At 35.9% G+C, this 27899-nt stretch overlaps 3 protein-coding genes across 4 annotated transcripts; all 3 read left to right on the top strand.

Moving 5' to 3' along the window:
• The first annotated feature begins 1850 nt into the window (after positions 1 to 1850).
• Positions 1851 to 12392, top strand: LOC125839244 (serine/threonine-protein phosphatase 5). Of its 2 annotated transcripts, XM_049518215.1 has the most exons (13): positions 1851 to 2096; positions 2169 to 2338; positions 2414 to 2485; positions 3678 to 3828; positions 4808 to 5020; positions 6569 to 6677; positions 6760 to 6877; positions 8732 to 8879; positions 9602 to 9850; positions 10396 to 10521; positions 10654 to 10754; positions 11805 to 11879; positions 11998 to 12392. In XM_049518215.1, the coding sequence occupies exons 1-13, from the start codon at positions 2018 to 2020 to the stop codon at positions 12055 to 12057; spliced, it is 1671 nt and encodes a 556-aa protein (XP_049374172.1). In that variant the 5' UTR covers positions 1851 to 2017; the 3' UTR covers positions 12058 to 12392. The 2 variants fall into 2 exon arrangements, with proteins under 2 accessions (XP_049374172.1, XP_049374173.1); XM_049518216.1 differs by lacking the exon at positions 4808 to 5020.
• Positions 12393 to 13527: 1135 nt separating this feature from the next.
• On the top strand, positions 13528 to 20039 carry LOC125839293 (ubiquinone biosynthesis O-methyltransferase, mitochondrial). Its single transcript, XM_049518272.1, has 9 exons — positions 13528 to 13801; positions 14207 to 14296; positions 14826 to 14904; positions 15136 to 15213; positions 16602 to 16650; positions 17807 to 17856; positions 18540 to 18689; positions 19537 to 19617; positions 19722 to 20039. Exons 1-9 carry the CDS (start codon positions 13536 to 13538, stop codon positions 19845 to 19847), a joined length of 969 nt encoding a protein of 322 aa, XP_049374229.1. The 5' UTR covers positions 13528 to 13535; the 3' UTR covers positions 19848 to 20039.
• Positions 20040 to 20369: 330 nt separating this feature from the next.
• Positions 20370 to 27841, top strand: LOC125839292 (citrate synthase 3, peroxisomal-like). The gene is made up of 13 exons (XM_049518271.1): positions 20370 to 20649; positions 21191 to 21371; positions 21603 to 21688; positions 22283 to 22387; positions 25758 to 25820; positions 25974 to 26083; positions 26287 to 26406; positions 26476 to 26551; positions 26684 to 26757; positions 26853 to 26973; positions 27057 to 27154; positions 27233 to 27356; positions 27422 to 27841. Exons 1-13 carry the CDS (start codon positions 20404 to 20406, stop codon positions 27551 to 27553), a joined length of 1536 nt encoding a protein of 511 aa, XP_049374228.1. The 5' UTR covers positions 20370 to 20403; the 3' UTR covers positions 27554 to 27841.
• The last annotated feature ends 58 nt before the right edge of the window (positions 27842 to 27899 follow it).

The following is a 27899-nucleotide window of genomic DNA, read 5'->3' as shown; positions in this document are numbered from 1 at the left end:
TCAAATATGAGAGATCATTTTCTCATAAAATTTAAATCTTATATCTTTATCTAGAGTTAATACCAAAAACTTCTTCTAAATCATTCATGATTTAACAGTTTAGTGTAATAGTGTTTAAATTATTTAGATATTTGTATGTTATTACTATTTTTAATCTACGACATTTTGTATCTAAAATATCTTTATAGAGACAACTAACATAAAAAAGCGATCTATAAAATCGATTACATATCATTAAAAAAAATGTATGAATTATTTGTTGGAAAAAAAAATCAAACAATCAAATTGTGGAGAAATTGAGAGTAAAAATGATATTGTCCAATATGATAGAAGAGAGCTAAAAAGGTATTTAGAAAATAATAATACAAAAAATTAATTGACTATTTCATATTGATTAAAAATCTTAAATTTTATTAGAGTATCATTTCTAACACGTCAAACCGTTAACTTATAGTATAATAATAAGTGCTTGTGAATATTTTTAATACTTTTTGTTGGTGGTAGTCAAGCAGATTATCATTGTCTTATGGATATAATTTATTTATTTTTCTAAAAATCATCACTACCTAGTATCCCTTTACCAAGAATTCTTTTATGATGTATTTGAAATTAAAATTATATTCATAATCAATATAAATCATTTTTATAATGTTGGAAATAGTTCCTGCTAATTCCGAAGCCGGTCTCAACCAACCGACCCCGGACTCTCCCAACCCTGGTGAACCTATAGTCCCTCCTATTGCAGAGCCATATCATCCGTTACAGGAGCATAGAGAGAGGCTAAGGGAGCTTGCGGGGCGCCTTACAATAAATACTATCGGGTGTCCCTTGCCCGAGGCTATTTTCGAGGCGGTTATTAAGACCCAATTTCAAATGAAATAAAAAATCGAGGAAGCCCTTCGTTCGGACAGAGTGCAAGACACATCTCTTTTTGAGAAAAGACACCTGATTCGGAAGGAAATCGTGGATCAACTTTTACAATTTATTTTCAAGATTATAAAAATTATATTACAAGAAGGTTGATATATATATTATTGATTGATTAACATGGTATAATCGTTATACTACCCACATTATATTTGAATTTAAATTATGTATATACTTTTGTCACATTATCTTTTACTTATTATAGCAAGTAAAATTCTTTATTTTTAAATTATAATTTTTACTTTTTATAATAAAAAAACTATATATAGAGATATTTTTTAAGTAATATTTTTGATACTAATAGTTATTTGCCATCCACGTAAAATCCTTACTTCATCACTAACAATTATTTGCCATTGGATTGTTGCATCTCAAAACATCTTTATAACTCTAGTTACTTGTTTAATATTCCGTAATGTTATTATTTTAATATCTCAAGAAATTATAAAATTTGAAATAAAAGTGTTTCTTAGTTATTTATTTAAAAACTTGCAATCTTATTATTCTAAGAGCTTGGATATGAATATCCCAAATTTTTTTTTTTGTTGCATTTTCAAAGTAAGAATTAATATTTAAAAACTAAAATTATGTTTGATCATAAATATAAATTAAAATTATTTTTAAATTTCTAATCATATTTCAGAGTAAAAAATAAAAATAATTTTTTAATATTTTTAAAACTCTAATCCAAAAAAAGGTAAAATATTGAGATGAATCGATAAGTAATAGATTATTTAAGAGTCGTTTGATGTAAGGTATAAAATATAATAATTTCAATGATAAAATAAATTATTTCACATTTAGCTAGAGGTATTAGAAATCGTAAATTATTTATATCATAAATATAATAACATAACTTAATTCGAAATAATTAACCTCAAAATAACTTGTGGTTAATCAGCCTGTAGAAAATTACCATGAATAGGACTGTAAGGAGAACCGGAACTATCTAGGGCTTGAAAGCACTTTAGCAAAGTCCCAGTCTTCTTTGACAAACCCCCAAAGCGCCATAAAAAGAGTGTTCATGAAAATTCTAGTATTGTGATTCCGCACGCAACACCTACCCAGCCAGCCTCCAGTCGCCATTGTTATGCCCGGTATGGAAACTGAGAACTCAAACACCTCCCGAGCTGAAGAACTCAAGCAACTCGCAAATGAAGCATTCAAAGGTAATTAAATATACACAAACTTGACCTCGTATTATGTAGATTCATCTGTTTCCGATTTCAATGTGTTTTCAGGGCATAAGTATTCGCAAGCTATTGATCTGTACACACAAGCAATTGAGTTGAACGGTGAGAGTGCGGTGTACTATGCTAACCGTGCCTTTGCTCACACCAAATTGGAGGAATATGGCAGCGCAATACAGGATGGAACTAGAGCTATTGAAATTGACCCTAGATATTCAAAGGTAAGTAATTGAATTGTGAAAATAATTGTGCTTTCTTTGTTTCTCTTGATGTGTGATTAATTGCTGAGGTTGCAGGGTTATTATAGGCGAGGAGCTGCATATTTGGCAATGGGGAAGTTCAAAGACGCACTCAAGGATTTTCAACAGGTTGGTATTGTTTTTCATAGCTTCTTCACTCATATCAGCTGCAATTTTTTTCTTATAAGCTTTAGGTAAGGTACAAAAGAATATGTTGAGGAAAAAACATTGCTTATGTAACTAGCAAACACATTTATTAGAGAAAATGATGACATACCAGTGACATTGTATGTGTACTATGTTATTTTTGACCTTTAAGGTTCCTTGTCAATTCTATATTCTAGCAAATTCCAGATGTACTAGGTAGGTTATCTGGAGATACTAACAAGATTTGACATCAAAATCAAGTGCAATGATATGTTGGTTGAAATCAACACAGCAGGAAAAAAAAGTCAGATTTTATCCCAAATTGCAATAAGTTTTAAAGTCATTAACAGTAAGTTGGTGCAGGTTTGGCGTGTCCTTTTGTTGCATAGTTATGAGATGCTACTTATTTATAAACAAGAAGGAAGTTGGTTGCAAAATGGAGAAGTATTGAGAAATGTTGCTTCTGTTTCTCTAGCTATTGGATCAGCAAGTCGGAATTATAAGGCAAAATTTTGGGAAGAATATTAAGACAAACATATGATAATTAAAAAAATCATAGTGCAAATAATATAATATGGCGAAGGTGAATACTAAAGTTGATATTTAAATTTTTCTCAGGGTGCAAATAACATAAAGCTGAATATACAATTTGTTTCATTGCATGTAAACTGATCATTGGGTTAATTCGCAGTGTATCACAACACTGAATTTTGGATCTTTAGCTCAGCCACCACATAGGAAGATTCTTCTCTATGATGCACTTGAAAACGTGTCCAAATGATACTTGATATCTAAGCCAGTACACACACTCATAAACAATTTAGTGGTTCAACAATGGAAGAGAGATATCAAGTAATCTTTTTTACTGGGCATCAATTTATTATTTTGTCTCAATAGTGATTCTTGAAAGTTTTTTTTCTTTCTGTATGGGCCATTAAAGTGGACAAATATTTGGAGAACTTAACTATATGGTCTTGTTTCCCAACTGGTTTTCTTCGGTGTCTCCTCTGCATTATAGGCTCTGAATATGCTGTTTGCATGTATCTTTTGAAGTCTGCTTTATAGTTTTCTGCAGTAGATGTGACCTATCTTCTCTAATCAGAGTACACTAGAAGCCGGAATGGTTTACCAATCTGATAATTTTTGGGATGTGTTCCTTTATTGTCTCAATCAGGTCAAGAAGTTATGTCCAAACGACCCAGATGCTACCAAAAAATTGAAGGAATGTGAGAAAGCTGTCATGAAGCTGAAATTTGAAGAAGCTATTTCTGTCCCAGAATCTCAGAGACGTTCAGTAGCTGACTCTATTGATTATCATTCCGTTGGTAAGATAGCTCCAAGCTGATATTTCTTCCTTATATTATGCTCACGGAAGATACCTAAGTGTCACAGTAAATTTCTTTGCGAAGCATGGCTTTGCACGACGTTTTCTTGTTTCATCTGTGGCTATAGTTGCTGGATAAAGTTATTGCATTACATGTCATAGGCCATAGCATTTCACAAGGTGCTGGACATGGTTACCATAATGGAAAAATGCTTCATTCCCTCTCCTTTCTTAATTTACTGCTGCTTGTTGCCATACATGTTTGCTTCATTAATTGAGGGATGAGAATTGCTCAATATCCTTGAAATGTTGAATGTACTGCCATGAGATTTACTTATTAGTAGGGGTTTGCACCTCTCTTGTGAAGTCTGATGCATCAGTAGTTTAGTTCTCACTTCTCGGTCTGATAGGGTACTGGTTAGATAGTTTTTGTTGAAAAGTTTGAGATTGTGCGGAGAAATCAATTTTGCCAAGGATAGATGGTAGGAAATGTTGACTTGTCCATGGGGAACTTTTCTTTTCTCTTCCCAACCTCTTTCAAATGCTCTGAAGTAACCATAACAAGATAAAGAATAAATCCCTTTGATCTTTTCTACATTATCGTTTGGTTGCGAAGATGATATGTTGTTTGTGTACTATGTGCAAGAGAATAAAAACATTACAAGATGTTGCTCACGAAGTACTTCCCTTTACTTAGTTCAAATTTAGCCATTACTCACACTTCTTGTCCCTCTCAGGAAACGCTGCACCCTCTAACTCAAATTTTGGCAACTACTACAGTAGATTTTTAGTCAAATGACCCCCTGAATTGAGCATGGGCTTGTCCTTTAGATTATTCAACAATAAGCCTTCATTTCAAATAACAATACAAAATAAGAATCTCTAAGCTTAGTCAACTTTCAACCATTCATGTTAGTCCATATAATTTTCATTCTTATAAAAGTAATTAATAGTAAAATTTACCTATTTCATCCTTATAGGGTCAGGCCCTGGCTCATCATATGTTTCCACCAAAACAACTGCTGTATCAGCGGCAGCAGCACTAATGGGAGTTCTGGTGGTATATATGGGGACTAAGGCAGCCACAATGGTGGCAGCAGCAGCTTCGGCAGTCTTATTGATGGTCTTGATAACATTTCTGTGGGGACGTTGCAGTGATGGTTTCTTTACCAAGAGTCGAACACTTGAATTAGGTTTGAGCCTTTATAAGAAAAAAAGTTGAACTAGTAAATAACCCAAGTTAGTGGTAGTTCCCAAAAAGGATATCCATCATAATCAGAATAGTTGAATAAGGACTAGTTGCAAACTGGACCAAATGCTCATATTTTATTTACATTCCATTGCGTTGCACTTGATTGAAAATTGTTCCTGTTCAATTGATATTTTCTATGTATGAAATTACCAGAAGCATGGTGTTCCAACTAAAACCATTTTCCTCCCTCTATTTTCTGTGTTAGTAGTTATTTGCTTCTTTTGGCATTCTCTCAGGATCATATGAGTATGGTGTGAACTCTTCCGAAAATAGATCTCTTCTATCGATCACTGGTTTAAGTGTATTGCCTGGAGTACGACATCACCCTTTACTTTCTAGCCATTAAAGTTTCTAATAAGTTAGTACTGTATCTTTATTCAGAGCGACTTACAGATTCTTGCCCCATTATTTCCGTGATACATTTAAATTCTTGGGCACATCTGTTATTGTATTTTATGGGGAAGATTCTCTGTGGTAAGTAAAATAGCAACTTTTTGCTATGTGGGTCTCCTTTTGAACTTCAGGCTTAGAGTTCTTAGCTGTCCCTTGCTGAAGACATTTATCCGTTGCCTTGTGCTTTTTGGGGTTGTTTGGTTTGAGACGAATAATTCAGGGGTTAGTAATGTAGGGATTAAGTAACAGAGAGATTAGTAATGCAAGAATTATTTCTTGTTGAATGTTTAGTTTGATATTTTGCCAATTTGTGTAAAATGTATATCATGAAATATGTTATTACTTCTTAAAACAAAAAAAGAGTTTTTTTTATTATTATGATGTCATTTTAATGTTTTTAGTCCATGGGATACTAATACCCACATTCTTATACTACATAATATCCTGTATAAAATAATTTATAGATTCTCGCATAACTAATGCAAATATTATTTATGAGAAAAACAAAAGTAGCAACCAAACATTGTCTAATCTAATACTGGAGTTTATGCAAAGGTTAAATTTCCTTAATCCGTCTATGTTATATGATTGGCATTAATTAGGGATTTAATTAGGAGCTTATTCTGTAATTATACACTCACCAAAATCTATTACGTTGTAATTACTATAAATTCCAATTTCAAACTATCCCTTGCTGTGTTAGCTTTATGTGCATAGTAATCGCCAGTTTGCTGGTCCTATTTTGCCTTTCTTACCTGTAAATGTAAAGATTCTTTTAGGAGGATTGGGCATGTGGCTGTGTGCACGTTTTGATGCTTCGTTATTCTGATTCTTCCTTGCTTTTATGTGTCAGTTCTGTTTTACATATGATATTGAGAAATCTTAGAGGTTGCGTGACACTTTTTTTTACCCCACAATTTGTGTCTCTACATTGTAAGACCACCTCTTGGTGTCGAGTCTGTGCTGGGGAACTTGCATTTGTCAGTGGTTTAAGCTTTATTAATACTATCTCTACTTCATCTAATCCAGTCAATGAGATATCTGCTGCCTTTGTTTCACCTGAATTTACATGCCAGTTTGGTTCTTTAAATTGTAGAGGTAGAGCCTCAATATGCTGGTGCAAGAATAGAGGGAGATGTCGTAACATTAGATTTTGTGAAGAAGATGTTGGATGACTTCAAAAACCAGAAGAATTTACACAAGAGGTATGTTTCATTTTCATGGTTGTAATCTTCTCTTTATTTTTGAAACACTCTTCATCTTTCAATATTTGCTATTTTTTGACAGGTATGCCTACCAAATAGTTCTGCAAACAAGAGAAATGTTGCGAGCATTGCCCTCCCTTGTTGACATTGTTGTTCCCGCAGGGAAGCACTTCACTGTATGTGGTGATGTACATGGTCAGGTAATGAATATCCTGATGACGGATGCCTTTTTATAGCTTGTAGCTGTTACCTTTATCATTTGCTTGTCCTTTTTGTTCCCTTCCAGTTTCATTTTACCCCTGTAGCACAAGATTTTGTCAGTATATGGTATTGACCAAGGTACATGCATTTTCTGGTGCTTGCTAGTGGTGCTCCTACATGCAAGAATAGCTAAAACATAAAATTCTTGTTCTTTCAAAATTTGCTGCTTGGTTCACCGATCTATTTGGAGAAACATAAGGGTGGATTCCTTTTGTCAGAAAAAAGGGATGTGCGTATCTCTCAGGTGGCTCCAACCTGTAAGCAATTTGAAGGCGCTTAAACCTTTTTAAAGATCATGGGCATTTTCCCTTTGTCATATTTCTCCTTTTTGCGCCCTCCCTAATTAAAGAATAGAGTTCCTTTTGAGCTGAAATACTACTGATATGCCATGTACTCCCTCTGTTTAAAAAAGAATGACCTCCTTTCCTTTTTAGTCTCTTTAAAAAAGAATGACCTCTTTCCTTTTTTGGTAACATTTTAATTTCAGCTTTCCACGTGACATGTTTAAAGCCACAAGATTGAAGGGCAATTTAGTACCTTTGACATAACTTTAATTTAGGACCACAAGATTCAAAAGTCTTTTTTATTTTCTAAAGCTTCGTGCCAAGTCAAACCAGGTCACTCTTTGTGAAACGGATGGAGTAGTTCGTAAGGCCTATCATACATATCTGAACCGCAGGCCCTTCCACTTGTACTTCTTGTCCCACTTGTGAAACATCCCAGTCCCCTTCCTCACTGAAATCTGAGTTTGGATTTCTCTGATGACACACTCAATTGGCCCACCCTCAGCTTTTTCTCCCCACTTGAGGAAGCATCTTCACCTTCCCTTTAACCAGACTAGGACCTTCATATTTGGAATGCACTTCTCTTTCCACTCAAGAGGAATGGTATAAAATGAAAGCTCTTGAACTTTATTGTGGTAGAAGCTGTGAAGGAGCCTGTATTAAGTTCCACTCAGTATCATGAACCTCCTATCCAGCTTCGATATTGTGTTTTCTTCAACTTTGATCAACACTGGCCTGTCTCCAAAAATCCCTGGAAGCTCTGGCTCAGAACTGAACTGGCAAGCCAACCAGTCTAATCCAGGTTATATCCAACACCAACCCTGAGTGCCTCCCTGACCAGTGAGTTACTCCATCCTTTTGAAACACCATCTTTGCTTGGTCTGACGGCTCGCGCCCCCCCCTTTTGAGAGGAATTTAAGAAACCCCTCTACCTTGAACTGTTGACAACCATGTGGATTGACCCACTTCCAGACTAATCCAACCTCCGGTTGTTTTAGGCTCTTCCCCAATCTTTATACCAAAAACCTCTACCCAAAGTGTATCTTTTCCTCATGATTCGCCCTCAACCTCCATCTCTTGCTATCCCTTACTTCCTTTATCGGAGTTGCCAGCGGTTGTTAATATGATCAACTTGAGCAGAGGCTTGGGAAACCCCTTTTACAGGCACCCAAGTTGGTCTTGTGAATGAAATTTTGGCTTGCTTCTGTCATTGTCAAGCTAATTGGAATACAATTGACCAGAAAAATAATAAACAGTAAGATTAGGTAAAGTAGTTGGTTCTTCTGATTCAATTAAGGAACAGATCCTAAAGAACACTTGTTTGCCTTTAGATATGTGCTGCAAGATATATCATTTAGTCCTTTATTCTTTCCTGCTGTTAATATATAGTGAATTAGTGATAATACAATTTGCTGGGTGTTCTATTTCTGTGCTTGGCTGAATGACTTCTTGTTGCCAGCAAAAAGTCTCTACTGGCTGAACTTTCGTCATTTTCTAATGTTGCTACAGTTTTATGACCTCCTAAATATTTTCGAGCTCAATGGGCTTCCATCAGAAGACAATCCATATCTGTTCAATGGTGATTTTGTTGATAGAGGGTCATTCTCTCTAGAGGTCATATTGACATTATTCGCCTTCAAGTGCATGTGTCCATCAGGTAGATTGCCTGCTCTTATTCATCTTCAATGTTGTAAGCTTGTGTTCTATTATATTATTACTCCTATCTAGTATTGAGTGGGTGGAACTTGAAGGTTTTCTGGATGCAAGTTTTCCAGTCCCCTATTTTTTACCTTAGTGATCTGTTTGAGTCATTTTTCATTTGCCTTTACTCTTTTTCTATTTCTATCTCTTTTTTTTATTCGTACATCAATTATACTTAACAAGTAAGTGAATGTTCGTTTTGGGTCCCTTTTAGATGTGAGCTGTTTGAGTCAATTTTCATTTTCCTTTACTCATTTTCTTTTCTATCTCTTTTTTATTTGTACATCAATTAGACCTAACAAGAAAATGAGTGTCCCTTTTGGGGTCCCTTTTAGATGTAAGCTGTTTGAGTCATTTTTCTTTTTAACTTTTACTCATTTTCTATTTCTATTCTTTTTTATTTGTACATCAATTAGACCTAACAGTGAATGTCCCTTTTGGGTCCCATTTAGATCTAAGTGCTATGTTAATGCTTTTATTTGAGGTTCTGATATTGCAATACATCAAGCTCTAATCAAAGCTAAGATTTTGATTTCAAAGATTTGATTTTTGTCACCATTTCTATACTAGCACGACCTAAGAAGTAACATGTTTTTTTTTTATTCTAATCATTCAGTCGGTGTGTAAATGTTGTTCAGATGGGTCAATTGTATCTTGCTAACAACTTCAATTTTTCAGCTATACACCTTGCGAGAGGAAATCACGAAAGCAAGAGCATGAACAAAATATATGGGTTTGAGGGCGAGGTCAGATCCAAGTTAAGTGAAATATTTGTGGAACTCTTTGCAGAAGTGTTCTGTTGCTTACCTTTGGCCCATGTCATAAATGAGAAAGTCTTTGTAGTACATGGAGGTCTTTTTAGTGTTGATGGCGTGAGGCTCTCTGATATTAGAGCAATTGATCGGTTTTGTGAGCCCCCGGAGGAGGGTAAGTTCTGATGCAAGTAGAGAAGTATACATGTATAATGTTCTTTCAATATGCTATTGTTTAGCACATTTACTAATTACTCTGCTCTAATCTCCTTAATGCTCCATTAATCATCTGACAAACTTTTCAAAAAAAGCTCGGAAAAACTATTCATGCTACTAAGTTTGTGTATCAAAACTACCCATTCTCATTTGCTTGGTAGTTATCATCATTTGACACATTGTTCCTGCAAGCTGCAAGCCACTTTCTTGGTATATGCTAATAAATACTTTTGAGTCCAGACACGACTATTATTTTGAAATAAAGGCAACTATTCTGGTCTTTATCGATGCTTTTGTGGGCCAATTAAAATGGAGCTTTCGGCAGTTCTGCTTCATCTGTTTTAGTTAATATTAATTTATTGACTTCTTTGATAAGTAATCATCAGTTTGCTGACTTGTTAAACATATGTTGCTTATTTTTTTAACCTTGGTCATACATAGTAAACATGACCAAGTTGTTTAGGACCTTAGGTTATAATTGGGGCTTCATTTGATCTTTTTCAGGGTTAATGTGTGAATTGTTGTGGAGTGATCCACAACCTCAGCCTGGTAGAGGACCTAGTAAACGAGGTGTTGGTCTTTCTTTCGGGGGAGACGTAACTAAAAGATTCTTGCAGGAAAATAATCTAGGTACTAATCTTTTCCTTTCTCCCCTATTCTGTTGTTTGACCATATAGAGAATTGACATTTCACTGTCTATTTCTGTTCACTTGATGGATTTTAGCACATATATTTGATGTTAACATGTGTGGATGCTTGCAGATTTAGTGGTCCGATCTCATGAAGTGAAGGATGAAGGTTATGAGATTGAACATGATGGCAAACTCATAACAGTGTTTTCCGCTCCAAATTACTGTGACCAGGTAATTTGTCTCTTTGTATTCCCCTCTCAAGAGTTTATTTGAGCTCATGCTACTTTGTCCAATTAAAATCACAAATTGTAAGTACAAACAACACCCTCACCTCAAAAGTTTCCTTTAGGTTGAAATGTTACACTTCATCAAAATCACTGCGGGGTTTCTGGTGTGTGTATATCTTGTATATCTGTGATTTGTTGCCAGTGTTGTTAAAGGTGCGCTGAAGCGAGGCTCAATACGTGTTGAGCGATTCGCCTCGCCTCAGTGTCGTCATCAAGGTTCTAAGACATACTTTTCCTTGCCAATGAGCCTCTTCTAAAGGGGAGAACTAAACAATTTCACAATTTTTTTGTTCATATATTTGTCATTCATGCTATAACTACTAGTCTTGGACAATATATATATATATATATATATTTATTTTTTCTCCCTTTGTGCCTTTTTTCATTAAAGTTCATGCTTAATTTGCGCTTAAAGTCCCAACGGATCTGAGAGCTTTTCTGCTTTTAATAACACTGTTTGTCGGTCAAGTTTAGCATTGAAGTTATGCCTGAAGAAAGTCCAAAGAGATAGTGCCTTAGCATTTGAAACAGCTAGTAATTCATTACTTCATTTAGGATTTTAAAATGATGGGAAACAATGACGTTTTGCTTCAAGGTAGGTTTGGAATCTATTAGATGTTGGCTTTATCAACAACTTCGTTAGATGGCATTGGGGACATATTTGCATTGATGGCATGGTGTCCAGTTCCATTGCATGTTTTATGCTTAGCGTCTAATATATTTTTAGTACATAAACTGATTGCAATATGTACAGATATATTCATAATATCTGCTACTTTTCTGTGACAATTTACGTGGTTATTAAATCTGACAGGTCAATTTTTAGTTACTGGAACTGTGTTATCTATACATTTGTATTCCTATAGTAGAGAAGGATCTTGTAATAATTTCTTTGTATAACTAATACACGTAGTGTCATATCCTATATGAAGTTTCTTTGATGTGAATAGAAATGATTTATTCAATATCCTCAAATGCACTTTGCATGTTGCAGATGGGTAACAAGGGTGCTTTTATACGGTTTGAGGCTCCCGATATGAAGCCAAATATTGTGACATTTTCAGCAGTGGTTAGTGGCTTTTATCTTGAAATGTCCTTTTCTTCCTTCATATCAACACTTTTAGTCTCATCTCCTTTAACGCGGTGGATTAACTCTTTTCATCTTCATTGCTTTGCCTTGTATGCAGCCACATCCCGATGTCAAGCCAATGGCATATGCCAACAACTTCCTTCGGATGTTTTCTTAAAACTCTGAAACCTAACGTTCAGTATTACAATCGATTCGACCTTTTGTCACACTGACCAAGAGCATACACATCAGGAGGCAGAAGAGCTAGTACTTACACAGCCAATTAGCTGCAGTGTCATTAATTGGACAACTTCCTGACTTGCCCGCAGCTTGTGAGGATCCTCACCTCCTTTGTTTTGATTAAGGTGTAAACACTTGTCTACAATAACAATGTCGTGTGGTGGATTGTCCTCTGTATTGTTTGTGTTCCTCTTTGTAAGATTGTCACACTTCTCATTTCTCTTAGATAATTTCCAAATTGGGAAGCTTTGATACGTCGAATTTTGGTTTTTTTCTTTTTTCTATTTTCTTAGTTAAAATAGTCTATATATTTTTTTTCCACCATCAGCTAAGTGATACTGTTACGTTGTCTATTTTACAATTGGATTGTCATATGTCTCTGTGCCTGTGGCCAGATTACTGGTAATTCCTACTAATTTGCTTTCGTTTGTAATGAGTGGATGCAAATCCTATCAATTTGTAAAGTTTGTGCCATTTAATCTTTTGGTGAAGCAAGTGTTCCAAAAACGTGAAACTTAATGGGTCGATTGATGGGTGTATAAGAATAGTGTCAAATATGATGTATTAGTTATGCTTACATTGAAAAATGTTTCGAGGAAAACTATCTTAATCATGCTAATGCATACATTAAAAACTTTTGCATTATTAATACCGTTAATTTTTATGCATTAATTATACATACTATAACACTAAATAAAGTGTGACTAATACATGAAAAGTCATGGTATATGCAATGCAAGAGATTAATTTTGTAAACAAATAGTTTCTTTTGGAAATTATGCAATGTATATTATTTTTAATACACCAAATCAAAATACTACATAAGAAATTGAGAGAAGTGGTGAAATTTCTTGCAAATTTAACACGCAACATTACATTCGAACTCAACTATGGAGTACTTGGAGAATTTTGCATAAATTCCTATCTTATTGCTACTCTTTTCTAAATTACAAAAATCTCTTAAATTTGGTAGAATCTGGATACATCCAAAACGTCTCGATACATCGTGTTCCGATTTTGAATACATCCCTCAATGCCCCTATACATCGCCTCTCGATTTCATGTATATCACTCAACATCCCGATACATTACATATGTCCTGATACATCACGTAAAATAATGTATTCAACCGATACATTCATGTAAAGTAATATATCCGAGAATATGAGAGAGTAGAGGTTTTTGTAACTTTTTCAAATGATAGAGAATTTTTGAGAGTATGTACGATAAATTGTGTATATTTAAGTAATTTTTCCTCCTTAAAACATCCGCTTGGGCCAATGACCCAACCCAGGCCCAATTCTATGACGTGCCCATCTAACAGTGCAACACATAACTTTCATAAGCAGTTAAAGCACAAAACTGTTGTCTCTTAAAGCTTCCACGTTTCACCATTTTCTTAAGAGTTCTTCAGGCATGGCTTCGAAGCTCGTTCTGAACCGACTGAGATCTCTCTCAAGAGTCTCTGAACTCAGTGACGTCCGTTTTGATAAACTCAGAGAACCGATTTCCATTTTCTCCACCTCACAAAATCATGTAACATGGCGATCTTATTCCGAAGCTTCTCAGCCAACTCCGATAAATCCTCCTCCACCACCTCCATCCCCTAATACTTCTACTACTACTTCAAGTTCTCTCAATGAATTCGAACTTGCCAAATTCTCCATCATTGCCGAAACCTGGTATTTAAATTTCAAAGATTCCGCAATTTTTTTTTGTATTGGAATGAATGGGCTCAAATGGAGTTGAAATGGATATTGAGGATTCATATAATCGACCTGAACTAGTTTGAAATTGAGGCGTAGCTACCAATAGATATATATATATATATATATATAAATGTAGTTTTTTCATTGTATTGACATGAGATGAACTAGTGTAATTTTTGAATATCTAAAGTTAATTTTAAAACATTGAGTGACCGAATCCAATTTAGCTTTGAAATTAGTCATATTGAGTCTGTAAGGAAAAATGTCCCATAAATAATGACAGAGGGGGAGTTTGGAATTGCAATTTTGAATCTTTTTCATTCGATTTGCTTTCTACTTTGATATACTGAATTCAATTGTGCGCCTGTGTTAAATCAGGTGGGATGCAGAAGGACCCTTTAAGCCATTACATCTAATGAACCCTACAAGACTTGCTTTTATTAGGTCTACTCTTTGTCGGCATTTCAGGTAGTTCTCACCAGTTGAAGAATACTGAGGATATAATGTCTGAAAAGATTAGATTGCATACAAAGAGTTTTCTCATATTTCCATTAGTACTTGTTGGTGTTCTATATTTTTAGGACCAATACTTGATACGTGTATAATAATGTTGAAGTTGGAGGGAATATGTAGCTTGTGTTAGAGAAGGATTTAGCTAGATTTGTTGTTCATATTCTTCTTTTCGCAAACTATAATTATCTTTGCTCTTATGTGAATGGAGGGATTTCATGATTTCAATGGATATTCTTATGGTCTTTGCTGGTCTGAGATTAGAAGGGGTTGTAAGGAAAGGAATTAGTAGTACCGTATGGGGAAAAAAGGGGAAAGGAAATGTAATACTAATAGGAGCTTAGAAATAGCACTATTGGATAGAGAAGGTAATGGATAAGCAAAAGGAGAGTATAGCTGAGAAAGGATCCAAATTGCCCTAATAGCTCCGCCTTTTTTTTTCACTCTTCTTGTATCTTTGGAGGCTAAAACTTTTTCATTGTATCAGAAAGGATCCAAATTGCACTAGACCTTTTGAAGGACTGAAGTTTGTTGATGTTGGTTGTGGAGGCGGAATTTTATCTGAGGTATACATTTATCAAGCTTAATACTCTATTGGAGTTCACTTTTACCTTTGTCCTTTGCATATGCAGATTATTTTTCTCCTGTGATTACCATTATTAGCCTAGTATTTTTATAAGTACTATTGTTAGCTTAGTTGAGACTTAGACAATGGCTCTGTCACTCAATGAAGTGAATGTTTATATTAAGCATGCTGCAAAATATACACACACAACTCATTTTTACTCTTAATTCAGCCTTTGGCTCGAATGGGAGCTACGGTCACGGGAGTTGATGCTGTAGACAAAAATATTAAGATTGCTCGCCTTCATGCGGTATGTTTTACTTAAATGTTTCCATGATGCACCATTAAACTGCCATTTTTTTGCTTGTCTGATGAATGTACAGTTTAAGGTTCTTCCCATACCTGAGATATCATGAGTATTGGCATCAAAATTTACAAGTCTTATAATGATTCTGAGTTTATTGTTTCCTTACCTTGAGGGACAATTACTATTTCGCTCCGTCAAATTATAGTTCATTTGAAGGTCACAATGCTTGGGATGGAAGATAGGTTTAAAATTTAGAAGAGTTTTGAGCTGATCACTTGAATGTTCTTTGCCAAATTAGAGGTACTCAATACTGACAACAAGTGCAAGAAAATTTCATACGATGTTTATTCATCTTGGTTCAAATCCTACTTAGAGGTCCACTAGAGATAAAAAAACTGTTGAAGAAACAAGATCTTTCTTTTGATCCTTCTAGGCAATCTGAAAATTAAAGAAATGGTTAAAGCTTAGGCATTATTGGGTGAAGATGAATCAATAGATTGGGGTTAATTAGGACCAGTGTCTTGTGCTTTGAGGATAGAAATACTGTTGTAAGTTTCACCAGCAGATAAAGTACATTACTACACATTAGAAGGTCCATGGGTTGGCAAGTTACCTATTTATTAAAGTTAGAACTAGACGTTATGTATAGATCCTATTATATTTTAAAGAAAACGGCACAGCTCTTTTTGCTTCTTCCACTGTAGGTGTTTTCCTTTTTGCATAAACTGGGAACAAGCCAGATAATTCCTTTAAATTCTTGTTTCCCTGCACTCATGTATGCTGTGATGTTCTGGAGCTTCACCGACAAAATTTGCACCAAGGCGTTCCCAAGGTTGATATGCTAATACCAAAAGGATGTAAAAGTTAGATCATGTTCAAAAGATTGCATTTAAGGTGCAAAAATACCAAATTTTAGTCCATGTGGCTATGTCGTCTTGGTATTCAATATAATATGTGTAGGATATTAACTCTTGATATATGTATTAAACCAATATGATTGACTTGCGTATTTTTTTTATTCAAAAAGATATTCGCATATCCTCATATATATAATATGTGCTTGTCCTTCCAACGGCCAAAGCAAAACTCTTGAGCCCGTGTCAAAATTTTCAATGACTACTGCGGGTCTATATGCAACAACCGAAGTTCTAGAAACTAAAAATTAGAACATATTCTCTAAAATAATGTTGTTGATGAAATAGTTGAAGCAATTTCTTAGAACTAATTTACTTCCATTATATACAATGGTAAGATTAGCACATATCTCAGCAATAGGTTTGCTGTTTGTTAAGCTATAGTGCTATCTTAAACATATAGTTTTTGAATTGTGACAGTAAAACCCGTATACATGCTATATAGTGGATGCTTCTGAATGCTGATATTTCTTTCAGGATTTGGATCCACAGACTTCTTCAATTGAATATCGGTGCACAACAGCTGGTACATGCCATACTTGTTTGATGATAATTAAGTCCAAATATTGATGACTTCTATGTGCTTGTTATTCTATTATCACGATATACAATGAACGGACATTATCTATTCTTTTTTATCATGTTGGTGCCTTCTTTAGTAAAGAATAGGAAAACGAGTCTGCATAACATCGGTTTTTGTTATGAATCATGTTAATGATCAAGCACTGGTTTAATCATGCTCAACTTATCAATTGGAAATGAATTTTTGGCATCTTAGCAAAGCCTCACTTTCTTTCCTAAATAGTTGAAGTAAAGGATGACCAAATTGTTGTATGTTATTGCAATCTCCATTTGCAATTTTTTTGTTGTAGTTCCAATTTAAGCTGCAATAGTGTGAAATTAGTGCCGTTTAGCTGCATGAACCATAACAGAGACTCCTAGGGTAGTTCATAGTCAATTATCATCACTGGTTAACCTCCTCCTTCTTTATGGAGAGTATGGAAGGTGGGTAATTGGTCGTGATTGCATACTAATTATTTGCAGCTTCATGATAATTCAGCTTTGTAGTTGTTATAACCCCTAATTTCTCCGTTTTCACTCAACTGCGTGGTTGGTTATTTTCTTGCTGTGAAAACTTGGCTGAATTATCATGTGTTCAATGATTGGCACTGTATTTGGACTTGCAAAAATATCAGTGTGTGAGATTCCTGGTGAAAGAAAAGATGTGTGCTTTGATTTTTTTTGTGGTGAACTTAATTGCCTCTGTGTCTGTGCTTTAAATTTTTAAGGCTCTTTTCTTTGTAGTTATGTCTGCTTTCCAGTAAAAAAAGCATATCCATCTCATTTTATAGTAGAAAAAAGCCTTGAATTTTCCAAGACAACTTGTGCCTAATTAAGTTACAGACCAGCTACTTAAAATGTTAAATGAAATCATGAATCAAGCTCAAGTGTTGTAGTTTTATGGAGATTACTCTATGTCACAAGGACACAGAATTATTAATGATTTGATGCTTGTTATGTTGCTATGTACTTCAGCTATGGTGTATAACAATTTTAGCTATTGACACATCTGTTGATATTGAAGAAAAAAGACTCAGCTTGTTTTATTTAAAACCCCATTTTTAGTTGAATCTCAAAGATTATTCTTCAAAGAATGACCCTATTTGATGTTATGTCGACAGAAAGCCTGGTTGAAGAACAGAGACAATTCGATGCTGTGATTGCGCTAGAGGTATGACTTAATAAGTAATAGGCTAACTTTGTTCTACGAGTTATTATCTGCAGTACAATCTAACTGTTTTAGTAAATTGTACTTCCATCATTTGTACCTTTTGCTTTGCAAACTTTCACTATTTATTTGAAGTTAACATAGTACATTGTGTAAAAGGCTTGGTCCTTTAAACAGTTCTATGCTTTTATAGCCTTGCTCAAGTCTAATAACAGGCACCCAAGGGTGTGGCCTAGAGGTCAATGGAGTGGGTGAAAACCTTGGAGAGTAGGAGTCAAATCCTAACGAAGACAATAATGCTAGGTGATCTCTTTCTATTTGCTGAAGCCTTTGTGGGCAGAGTTACCTGTTGTTCATGTGTTGGTGAAAGGTAGCAGGTACTTGTTGGAATAATCAAGGTCCCTTTGTAAAAGGTAGCAGGTACCCGTTAGAATAGTCGAGGTCCGCGCAAGCTTACCTGACCATCTTTTAAAAAAGTCTAATAATTGGAGGCTTTTAGAGCTCTCACGGGTCTGTTACACAGGGACAGATCTCTTCTAGTATGTGTATCTAAAGAATTCTGACTGGTGAAGTGAAAATGTAACAACTGGGGCAATATCAAACTATTCTAATCTCCCCTCTTTAGAAGACCCAGCTTCCGATCTGATCTCTTCTAGTATGTGTATCTAATTCTGCCTGTTTTGTAGGTGATTGAGCATGTAGCAGATCCTGCTGGATTCTGCAAATCATTATCAGCGTTGACCATTCCTGGTGGTGCTACCGTGATATCAACGATTAATCGTTCAATGAGAGCATATGCAACGGCAATTGTTGCAGCAGAGTATCTCCTACATTGGGTAAATATATTTAGTAGATCCTCTAAATTCTATTGGTAATTTTTGGTTGATATCAACTCTTGTGAATTGATTTTCTTGCAAAACTTCCCATGTATATGTTAGATGATATTTGTGCATGTGAGATTTGCTAGTTCACTTTGAATATATAGAGGAAGGTGTATGGAAGGTGTTTCTAGATAGTTCTAAGTATTATTATTCTCTTGCCTCAAATTGAATTTCCAATTTATGTGGAGCATTTTAATGTTCTTGATTTATCATGTGTAAATGGCAACAATTCTGTTAAGCATGTTATGTCGATTATGCTTCAAAATGTTCCAATTAAGTTTGGGGACTGATTTTGCTCTATTGGCTAGGATTCATCTCGCTGATACTCCCTCTGTCCCAATTTATGTGGCACTTTTCGTTTTTCGAGAGTCAAACAGTTTAAGTTTGACCAAAAATTTGCGCATGAAATCTTCAATTTTTTTGAAATGAAATTTATATATTTGTAAACTACGTAAAAAGTACTATAAGTCACAACAATTGATAATTCAAAATATTTAAAAGATCTATGAAAGATTTACGGTCAAAGTTAGACTTGTTTGAATCTCGAAATCTGAAAAATGTCACATAAAATGGGACGGAGAGAGTATTTACTAGCATTATCTGTGCATGACAGTGGCCATGTTAAACGACAATTTTCTGCTGATTATAGTGTGTACTTGTCAGCCATGCTTCCTATGTCTGTTTGTGTCTCTCTGTTTCTTGGATTTCTTTTTGGAGAGTCGAGAAGAAGCTAATGGTTGTACAATGTGCAAATTGCCGGGATTATCTAAACATGTTCTAACGTTATAACTGGATTTTACAGCTTCCAAAAGGTACACATCAATGGTCAAGCTTTCTAACCCCAGAAGAACTAGTACTCATTCTTCAGCGCGCTTCTATATCGGCAAGTGGATTTACATGCATCTCTGTTTTTCAGCTATATCATAATCAAGTCAATATCTATCTGTTTGTGCCCATTTGAAATGGTAATCTTTCTGCACTTTACAGGTGCAAGAGATGGCTGGATTTGTATACAACCCTTTGACGGGTCGCTGGTCCTTGTCTGATGACATCAGTGTTAATTTCATCGCTTTCGGAACAAAATCAGCCAAGAAGGATGAAACTCTAGATTAAGTTACAATAAAGCTGTCAATTTTATTTTGCTGTTATCTCTTAACCCATGCTGTAATTGTATGTAATCCCTTTTTCAGTTTTGTTGGATGATGAATGCAATTCTCATATGTTCTCATATTCTAACTACACGTGCTTAGAATATGAACATCCACATCAGAAGTTTTAAACTTAAAAATGTACCATTTCGAACCTATTTTTTTTTATGTATTTTAATACTCCTTTTGTGGATACCATACATAAATACATGTGAATTCATGCATGGTGCAATCCTTATCCATCTTTGAATAAAATTTGTAACTTCAGACACTACTTTCAAAATGACTATCTGTGCACTTGCGCCAAATTACACCGAGTTGCTCTGCCAAAATATTAAAACGCCAAGTAATGGATATATATAGCTAGTTGGAGCTAAACCAAGCACTACACGTGTTTAGAATATGAAAGTCCTCATGAGAAGATTTACAAATTTTGTTCATATATAAACGAGACACAATATGCATTTGAGAATACAAATAACTGAACCGAACCGATAAGAATTTATTTAGTAGTAACAATAATGGAGTGCGGGAATTCTTCAGCTGTTGCTCGAAGTCGGTTATCGGTAATCACAGCTCATCTCGCCGCCGATTACTCCTCCTCCTCCCCTGTTCTGGAAACTTCCTCTGTATCTGCATCGACCGCTGCCGTGTCGCCGCCACCGAATTTAAAAGGCACCTTGACAATCATCGATGAGAGGACCGGTAAGAAGTATCAGGTTCCGGTTACCGAGGAAGGCACTGTTAAAGCCACCGACTTTAAGAAAGTAAGCTTCTATTTTTTCGAATTTTACTGCTTGTTGCGTTGTGTAGTTGGTTTAAATATGATTGAAAGTCCCATTGCACAACTTTTTTATATATCAGTTGTATTCCGTACTCTACTATTTTGACAGGATCATATCTGCAAATTGTAACATCGATTTGGTGTGGTTGCGTGTTATCTTAATATTGTAAGCTCTGCCCAGTACAATACTTTTTTAAAAATAATATCGTGAGCTTATTCTTCAGACCGCTGAACGATACAGTGTACCTAAATAACAACTATCCAAACAAGCTGTTGTTCGCTCTAGTCCTTGAAAGAATTCGAGTTTCTTTAAGGAGTTTTGATATACAGCTATTCTACTTGGTTTTTACGACATGTATATGTATGGTTGCAGTTTTAAGGGCTACCAAATACCAATGTGTGGGGTTGTTCAGTTATTCTGTGAAAAAATTTCTTGTTATACGAGGATCATGTGTTTCCTCCATCATCCTTATGTTTTATTGGAAGAGTGTTACATCTGATATAATTGTTAATTTGTTATATAGATAACTACTGGATACAATGATAAGGGTATCAAGCTCTATGATCCGGGCTATCTCAACACTGCACCCGTTCGTTCATCAATATGTTACATAGATGGTGATGCAGGGGTTCTCAGGTATCGAGGTTACCCGATTGAAGAGTTGGCTGAGCGAAGTTCCTTCTTAGAAGTGGCTTATCTTTTAAGTAAGTGTTTATAATGAAATTTACATAATCAGATTCTTAAGGCTCACTTCTAATGCATAATCAGATTTCTTGAACTCCTTTTTTTGTAAATTTCAGTGATTGTTCTTGTTATTATCTTTAGAAGAGTTTGTTGCTCCCAGTTTCTGCTTCATAAGCTGGTTTATGTTACTCCACAGTTTTGCTTCATAAGTTGGTTTATATTTTATCAACCGCGTTACTTGAATTATGCAGTGTACGGTAATTTACCATCTGAGAACCAATTATCAGACTGGGAGTTTGCAGTTTCACATCATTCAGCAGTCCCTCAAGGAGTTTTGGTATGATCATATCTTAATCTTCGAAGAAAGCTTTAATTTGTGTGCTAGGATATTGGTTTAGTTCCACTCTCAAACGCTGTTCATTATCTTAGAAGACGGGTTGCAATCTCTTTGTTGTACATTTCTTGCTATACTTATCTTAGAAGTGTCACCCCTTGAAGCATGAAGCTTCTGAAAAACCAAGGGCGTGTACGTATTAGACATGTTTGTTTATTCGTCCCATCGGGTAGCTTGCTGGTCTCAGGTATTGTTGTTCCAGGCGAGTCAAGTGGCTAAAATAGATTTCTTCAGACTTTTGTCTGTCTGAACTTAGCTCTAGAGAGCTTGATTATTTTGCTATATATGAACTGCAATGTTAGCATTCAGTGCCTTCCCTTGTATAAAAGGAGAGCCCAGAGTGTCGAACGGAAAACCCAGTTCCACCAAATTGTCCTAAGATCACGCTTCGTCATATATATTATGCGTCTGAGATATACTTTTCCAGATGGTCAGACCACATTTCATGTATTTCCTTGCGATTTCATAATCATTTCAATGTGAATCATGGTTTTGAGTGTAGAGTAGCTGAGATAATAGTGTAATCTTGTGTTGCAGGATATCATACAGTCAATGCCTCATGATTCTCACCCGATGGGTGTTCTTGTTAGTGCTATGAGCACTCTTTCTATCTTTCATCCTGATGCCAATCCAGCTCTTAGGGTAAGCAAAATTTTGAATTCCCCAACTTTTGAACCCTTCTTTCCCCCTCTGCTGTGATGATGCTGTATTACTCCGGCACCTTCTGCATATATCCGGAAGCAACATATTTGCTTGAGCAAAACCTATTTTTTGCTTTACATGTATTCATTGCATTGGATGTTCTTGTTAGTGCTATGAGTGCTCTTTCTATATTTCATTCTGATGTCAATCCAGCTCTTAGGGTAAGTGAAATTTTGAAGTTCCCAACTTTTGTACCCGCCTCTCCTTCTTTGCTGTGATGATGCTGTATTAACTGACACATTCTGCATATATCGGGGGCAATATATTTTCTTGAGCAAAATCTTTTTTTTTTTCCTTTACATGTATTCATTGAATTTGGATGTTCTTGTTAGTGCTATGAGTGCTCTCTCTGTATTTCATCCTGATGCCAATCCAGCTCTTAGGGCAAGTAAAATTTTGAAGTCCCCTGCTTTTGTACCCCCTTTTCCTCTTTATTGTGATGCTGTATTTCACTAGCACATTCTGCATATATGTGAATCTGCAGGCAATACATTTGCCTGAGTAAAATCTGTTTTTGCTTTACATATATTCGTTGCATTGGATGTTCTTTTCCCTCATTTTGATTTGTTAGGATAACTTTTATTATTTTTTTGTTGAATGTTTAGATAAAAGAAGATGAAGCCATATCTGGTAACCAATGCTCATATTCCATATGATAGTTTAAGTTGCTCCTCCTTGGCCCCACTTGACCGTTCTTTCTAATGACGGTTTTACTGTTTGGTAAAGACAAAACGTTTCCTTATGACCAAGCTGAACTCTTTAGTGATCTTTTTTTGGCCTTCCTCTTGTTTGGCCGACGCCTGAGCTTCTTTACAAGTAAGAGACTGGAACATAGTTTCTTACTTCTGTCCAGCTCTTATCTATAGCTTTAATTGCTTCCCCTGGCCTTCTCAGGGATTCATCTTCATAGAACAAAGGGTGGAGGGGACAGGGTGTTGAAGTCCTTTTTCAATACTGAATTTGTCGGTAAGAGGTTATGATTCTCAACTATAATGGAGGGCGACAAATTGAATGAGTGCTAAAATACTGTTACATCACTCAAGTAAGGGTGTGATGGAGAACAAGTTAGACCTTGGTTCAACACTTGCTCTAATTTTGCTGCACGAGTTGGACTTATCTTGAAGTAGTTTATAGATAATTTGGTTTAGCACTTCGTCTTGCTGGTGACCATTGATAGGTAGACATCAAACATTGGAATTACAATAGCTTTCTTACGACTGGGGTTAGCGTACTCTATTGGACAGTTTGCTACAAACCCGGCTTCGCAACCCGAAGGATGGTTTGCCAAAGTCGGTCTAAGCAGTAAATTGGATCAAGCACAACTTTTCCCGACAAACATGGGCTCTGGCTGCACCCTCTGGCCTATACGCCCTCAAATTTAGGAACAAGTCCTACTCTACTAATAGATTTACATGCTTTGTTAAGTAAGAAGATCGGAAAACTATTGTAGTTGCAACAAGCTAAGTTTGATAAACTTAGAGAGCCATTGAAATCACATCAAGCACACCTGCCTAGTGTTTCCTTGCTCCGACTAAGAGATCGTACTTTTCATTCATTCAAGAGAGAAGATTCAAAGAGAAGAATAAGAGCGAAGTGTTTAGCAAACAACCATTTTATTAAAGCTAAAAGATGTACAAGTTCTAAGATAAAAGATCCTTAATTAAGATATCAACTAACTATGGCTTGGCCTCCTTTAGTAAGAAGCCTAATATGGACAAACCTAAGAATAAAAAATATTATTGTACATGACCCATCATTCTAAAAGTAGTAAAATCTTATTTTGTCTAAAAATAGTAAATCTCTATTCGAGCACACAATTCTATCTATCGTAATAAAAACGAAACATGGCACACTTCATTTAAGTTGGGTCCGACTAACATGTGAAGGAGCCTAACAACATACCCAGTGAAATAACACGAGTGGGAGCCTAACAAAAAAAAATGCGTAAAACTAAATATGTTGTTGGCATGTGACAGCATGTGCAAGTAGGTGGGTGGGCAACTTGTAGGCAATTTGCAAGCAGGTGGATAAGCTTTTTTTAAGCATTTTGCAAGCAGGTGAGTAGGCTACTTGTTTTGCAAGTAGTTGGGCATATTACTTGTAGGCATTCTGTAAGTAGGTTTGTGGAAAGATGGATAGACAAATTTAACTAGGAAGGTTTATGGTAAACTTTGATAGGTAATATGGTTAAGTGGGAATGAGCCAATGAGGTGGAGGTAAATGATACTTTCTTGCTCATGTCATCATCAGGCATTATTCTCGGTTATTCTCGACTGTACAACGTTAATGAGGTGGAGGTAAATGAAACTTTCTTGCTCATGTCATCAGGCATTATTCGACTGTACAATGTTGAAGATCTTGACGACGGATTTGCGTATCCTTCCTTCTTCATCCACCAGTCAAGTCGACTCTATGTCTGATGTGGGACCTAAGAAGGTTGATAGAAGGCTTCATGTGTTTCTTGTCTTGCTTTGTTGAAATTCTTTTGGAGAATTCCTCTTTGCTCTAGCCCGACATGGAATCCCACACAGGACATGGGGACTGGTGGATGGAGGAACGATACTCATGCCTGCCGTAAAGACCTTCAACGCCGTGCAGTCGAATAATGCCTAGTGACATGTGCAAGAAAGTACCATTTACCTCCACTTCCACAAAATCTTCCTAGTTAAATTTGCCTACCCATCTTCCTACAAGCCACTTATGCCTACAAGTAGCTTGCTTGTAGAACAACAATAAGTAGCTTTTGCACGTGCTTGCAAAATGCTTACAAGGAGCGTACTTACCTGCTTGTAAGTTGACTACAAGCTGCTCATCCACCTACTTGCACATGTTTACACATCCCAACAACATATTTAGTTTTACGTGTCTTTTGTTTTGTTAGGCTCCTTCACATGTTAGTGGGGCTCTGTTTGAATGAAGTGTGTCATTAGTTTTATTTGATAGAATTGTGTCGGGTTAAGGATTTACGATTTTTAGAATGGTGGGCCATGTAACGTTATGTTTTTTATTCTTAGGCTTCTCTGTATTAACTATTACGCTTCCTACTCCTACATAAAGGAGGTCAAGCCATTGTTGGTAGATATCTTAGAAATTAGGTATCTTTTATCTTAGAGCTTGTATATCTTTTAGCATGATGGACCAAATGATTGCTGGCTAACTACTTTTCTCTTGAAGGATGGGAAGTCTAGTCCCGTAGTCGGAGTAGTGGGGTAAGGAAACACTAGAAAGTGTGCTGCTTGTGATTTCAATTGTGTTGTTCCATGCCCCTCTTCCTCTGCGACTCTGATCATGTGTGTTTATGTTGATGCAGGGCCAAGATATATACAATTCAAAACAAGTGAGGGATAAACAAATAGTTCGCATCCTTGGAAAGGTTATTTCTATTTGCTTTTCCTCAACTTTGTCTTGGTTGCTTAAACTGCTGAATAGTCAAATCATGAACTCATGTTCCTTTTGATGTGTATGACCTTGGCTGTTGTCTACATTATTGCACTAATCCATCCTCCTATTAACTGAATTTTTGCAGGCACCTGTAATTGCTGCAGCTGCCTACTTGAGGATGGCTGGAAGGCCACCTGTTCTTCCATCCAACAACCTCTCTTATGCAGAGAACTTCTTATACATGCTAGATTCATTGTAAGTTCTATTTCTCAACTTTATTCTCTCTGATATCAAGCTCCAGCTGGAAAGAAAATTTAAGCTATGCCTAAATTGGATAAAAGCAATTATTGTTCCTTCTTTACCCAGTGAGACAATATGACTGTAGTGGTCTGTGACATTCTTGTTTATTGGTGTAAGATCTGGATGGCAAGTTAACAATTTGCTCCATGAACATGCAGAGGTAATAGGTCTTACAAACCCAACCCTCGACTTGCTCGTGTAGTGGACATTCTCTTCATTTTACATGCGGAGCATGAAATGAATTGCTCAACAGCAGCTGCGCGTCATCTTGCATCAAGGTAGGCCTTTTCTAGCACTATCAAAAAGCTTAGAAGTTTTAGCCTACTGATACCCCAATGTTTGTGCAGCGGTGTTGATGTGTACACAGCTATAGCTGGAGCGGTTGGTGCTTTGTATGGGCCCCTTCATGGAGGTGCAAATGAGGTACAACTTCGATGTACTAAAACGATGAAATTTCCTTTACACGAGCTTTCAAATATAATGAGCACACTCTCCCTGTCACAAATCACTTGCTGGTTGTAGCACCATACCATGCTGTTTTAAAATGGTTTATAGGCCGTGCTCAGGATGCTCAGCGAGATTGCAAGTATTGACAATATTCCAGAGTTCATTGAGGGCGTGAAAAACAGGTGCATCATTTTCTGGTAGTCATCTTTCTTTATAAAGAAAATTTTCTATTCATACTTAACCATTTTTACTTCTTTTTGCTTTTCCTTTACTCTAGGAAGCGTAAGATGTCCGGTTTTGGGCACCGTGTCTACAAAAATTATGATCCTAGAGCAAAAGTGATTAAGAAGCTAGCAGAAGAAGTATTTTCCATTGTTGGCCACGATCCTTTAATTGAGGTGAGCTTTACTCGTCTCTGTGTGGATGTCATGCTTTAAAATGTTCAATCCACTATTTCATATATCTTATATATTATCTTCAGGTTGCTGTTGCTCTAGAAAAAGCTGCACTCTCAGATGAGTATTTTGTAGAAAGGAAGTTGTACCCGAATGTCGATTTCTACTCTGGTTTAATCTACAGGTATGCATAGTTACATGAATCTTTACGTAACTTAGTCTAGAATGATGTAGACTACTGTAATACATAGTTGTGTAACAGGGCAATAGGATTTCCCACGGAGTTCTTTCCGGTTTTATTCGCAATCCCTCGCATGGCTGGTTACTTAGCTCATTGGCGCGAGTCCCTTGACGATCCTGACACCAAGATAATGAGACCAGCACAGGTAACTTAACTTGGTCCCTTTTTGCCTTTTATTCTGTTTAGATGATATTAATTCTCTCTTTTCAGGTGTATACTGGTGTATGGTTGCGTCACTATACGCTCCTTCAAGATCGATCACCTTCAGCTGAGACGGATAAGTTCGGTCAGGTATCAGTCTCCAACGCCACCAGGCGGAGGTTAGCTGGTTCAGGTGACTAGACTTGTTCACAGTTTCAGACGTTACATCAGGATAATTTTGTAGATAAACAAAACATCAAGCTCTTTTTGCATGTAATAATGTATTAGTTGGTCCGAGGGCCGGCTTAAGGTGGAGGGTTAAATAAATCTCGGATTTAGTTTCGGCAATTCAAATCATATTTGGTTTGAGTTTTTGAATTATGGATTGTATAAAATATATGAATTGGATTGGGTATCAGTTAGTACAATGAATTTTCGAATATCTGAAAATTTGGAATTTTTGTACCGTATATTCAATTCTACGCATATTAAATGTGTAAAACAAATAATGTAATTTATAAAGGAAATGTGTAAAACAAATAATGTA

This window comes from Solanum verrucosum, unplaced genomic scaffold, assembly GCF_900185275.1.
Source record: "Solanum verrucosum unplaced genomic scaffold, falcon-dt-bn FXZP01000170.1, whole genome shotgun sequence".
NCBI lineage: Eukaryota > Viridiplantae > Streptophyta > Magnoliopsida > Solanales > Solanaceae > Solanum > Solanum verrucosum.
Note: the sequence above shows the minus strand (reverse complement) of the source record. Positions and strands in the feature narration are given on the sequence as shown.

Excerpts from the sequence above, each read along its gene's own strand:
- LOC125839244 (XM_049518215.1), top strand. The coding sequence starts at position 2,018 with ATGCCCGGTATGGAAACTGAGAACTCAAACACCTCCCGAGCTGAAGAA. Across the intron at positions 2,486-3,677 it reads CACTCAAGGATTTTCAACAG|GTCAAGAAGTTATGTCCAAA; the intron begins GTTGGTATTGTT and ends TGTCTCAATCAG. Across the intron at positions 10,755-11,804 it reads CTCCAAATTACTGTGACCAG|ATGGGTAACAAGGGTGCTTT; the intron begins GTAATTTGTCTC and ends TGCATGTTGCAG.
- LOC125839293 (XM_049518272.1), top strand. The coding sequence starts at position 13,536 with ATGGCTTCGAAGCTCGTTCTGAACCGACTGAGATCTCTCTCAAGAGTC. Across the intron at positions 15,214-16,601 it reads AGATTGCTCGCCTTCATGCG|GATTTGGATCCACAGACTTC; the intron begins GTATGTTTTACT and ends TATTTCTTTCAG. Across the intron at positions 17,857-18,539 it reads ATGCTGTGATTGCGCTAGAG|GTGATTGAGCATGTAGCAGA; the intron begins GTATGACTTAAT and ends CCTGTTTTGTAG.
- LOC125839292 (XM_049518271.1), top strand. The coding sequence starts at position 20,404 with ATGGAGTGCGGGAATTCTTCAGCTGTTGCTCGAAGTCGGTTATCGGTA. Across the intron at positions 25,821-25,973 it reads TAGTTCGCATCCTTGGAAAG|GCACCTGTAATTGCTGCAGC; the intron begins GTTATTTCTATT and ends GAATTTTTGCAG. Across the intron at positions 27,155-27,232 it reads TACTCTGGTTTAATCTACAG|GGCAATAGGATTTCCCACGG; the intron begins GTATGCATAGTT and ends GTTGTGTAACAG.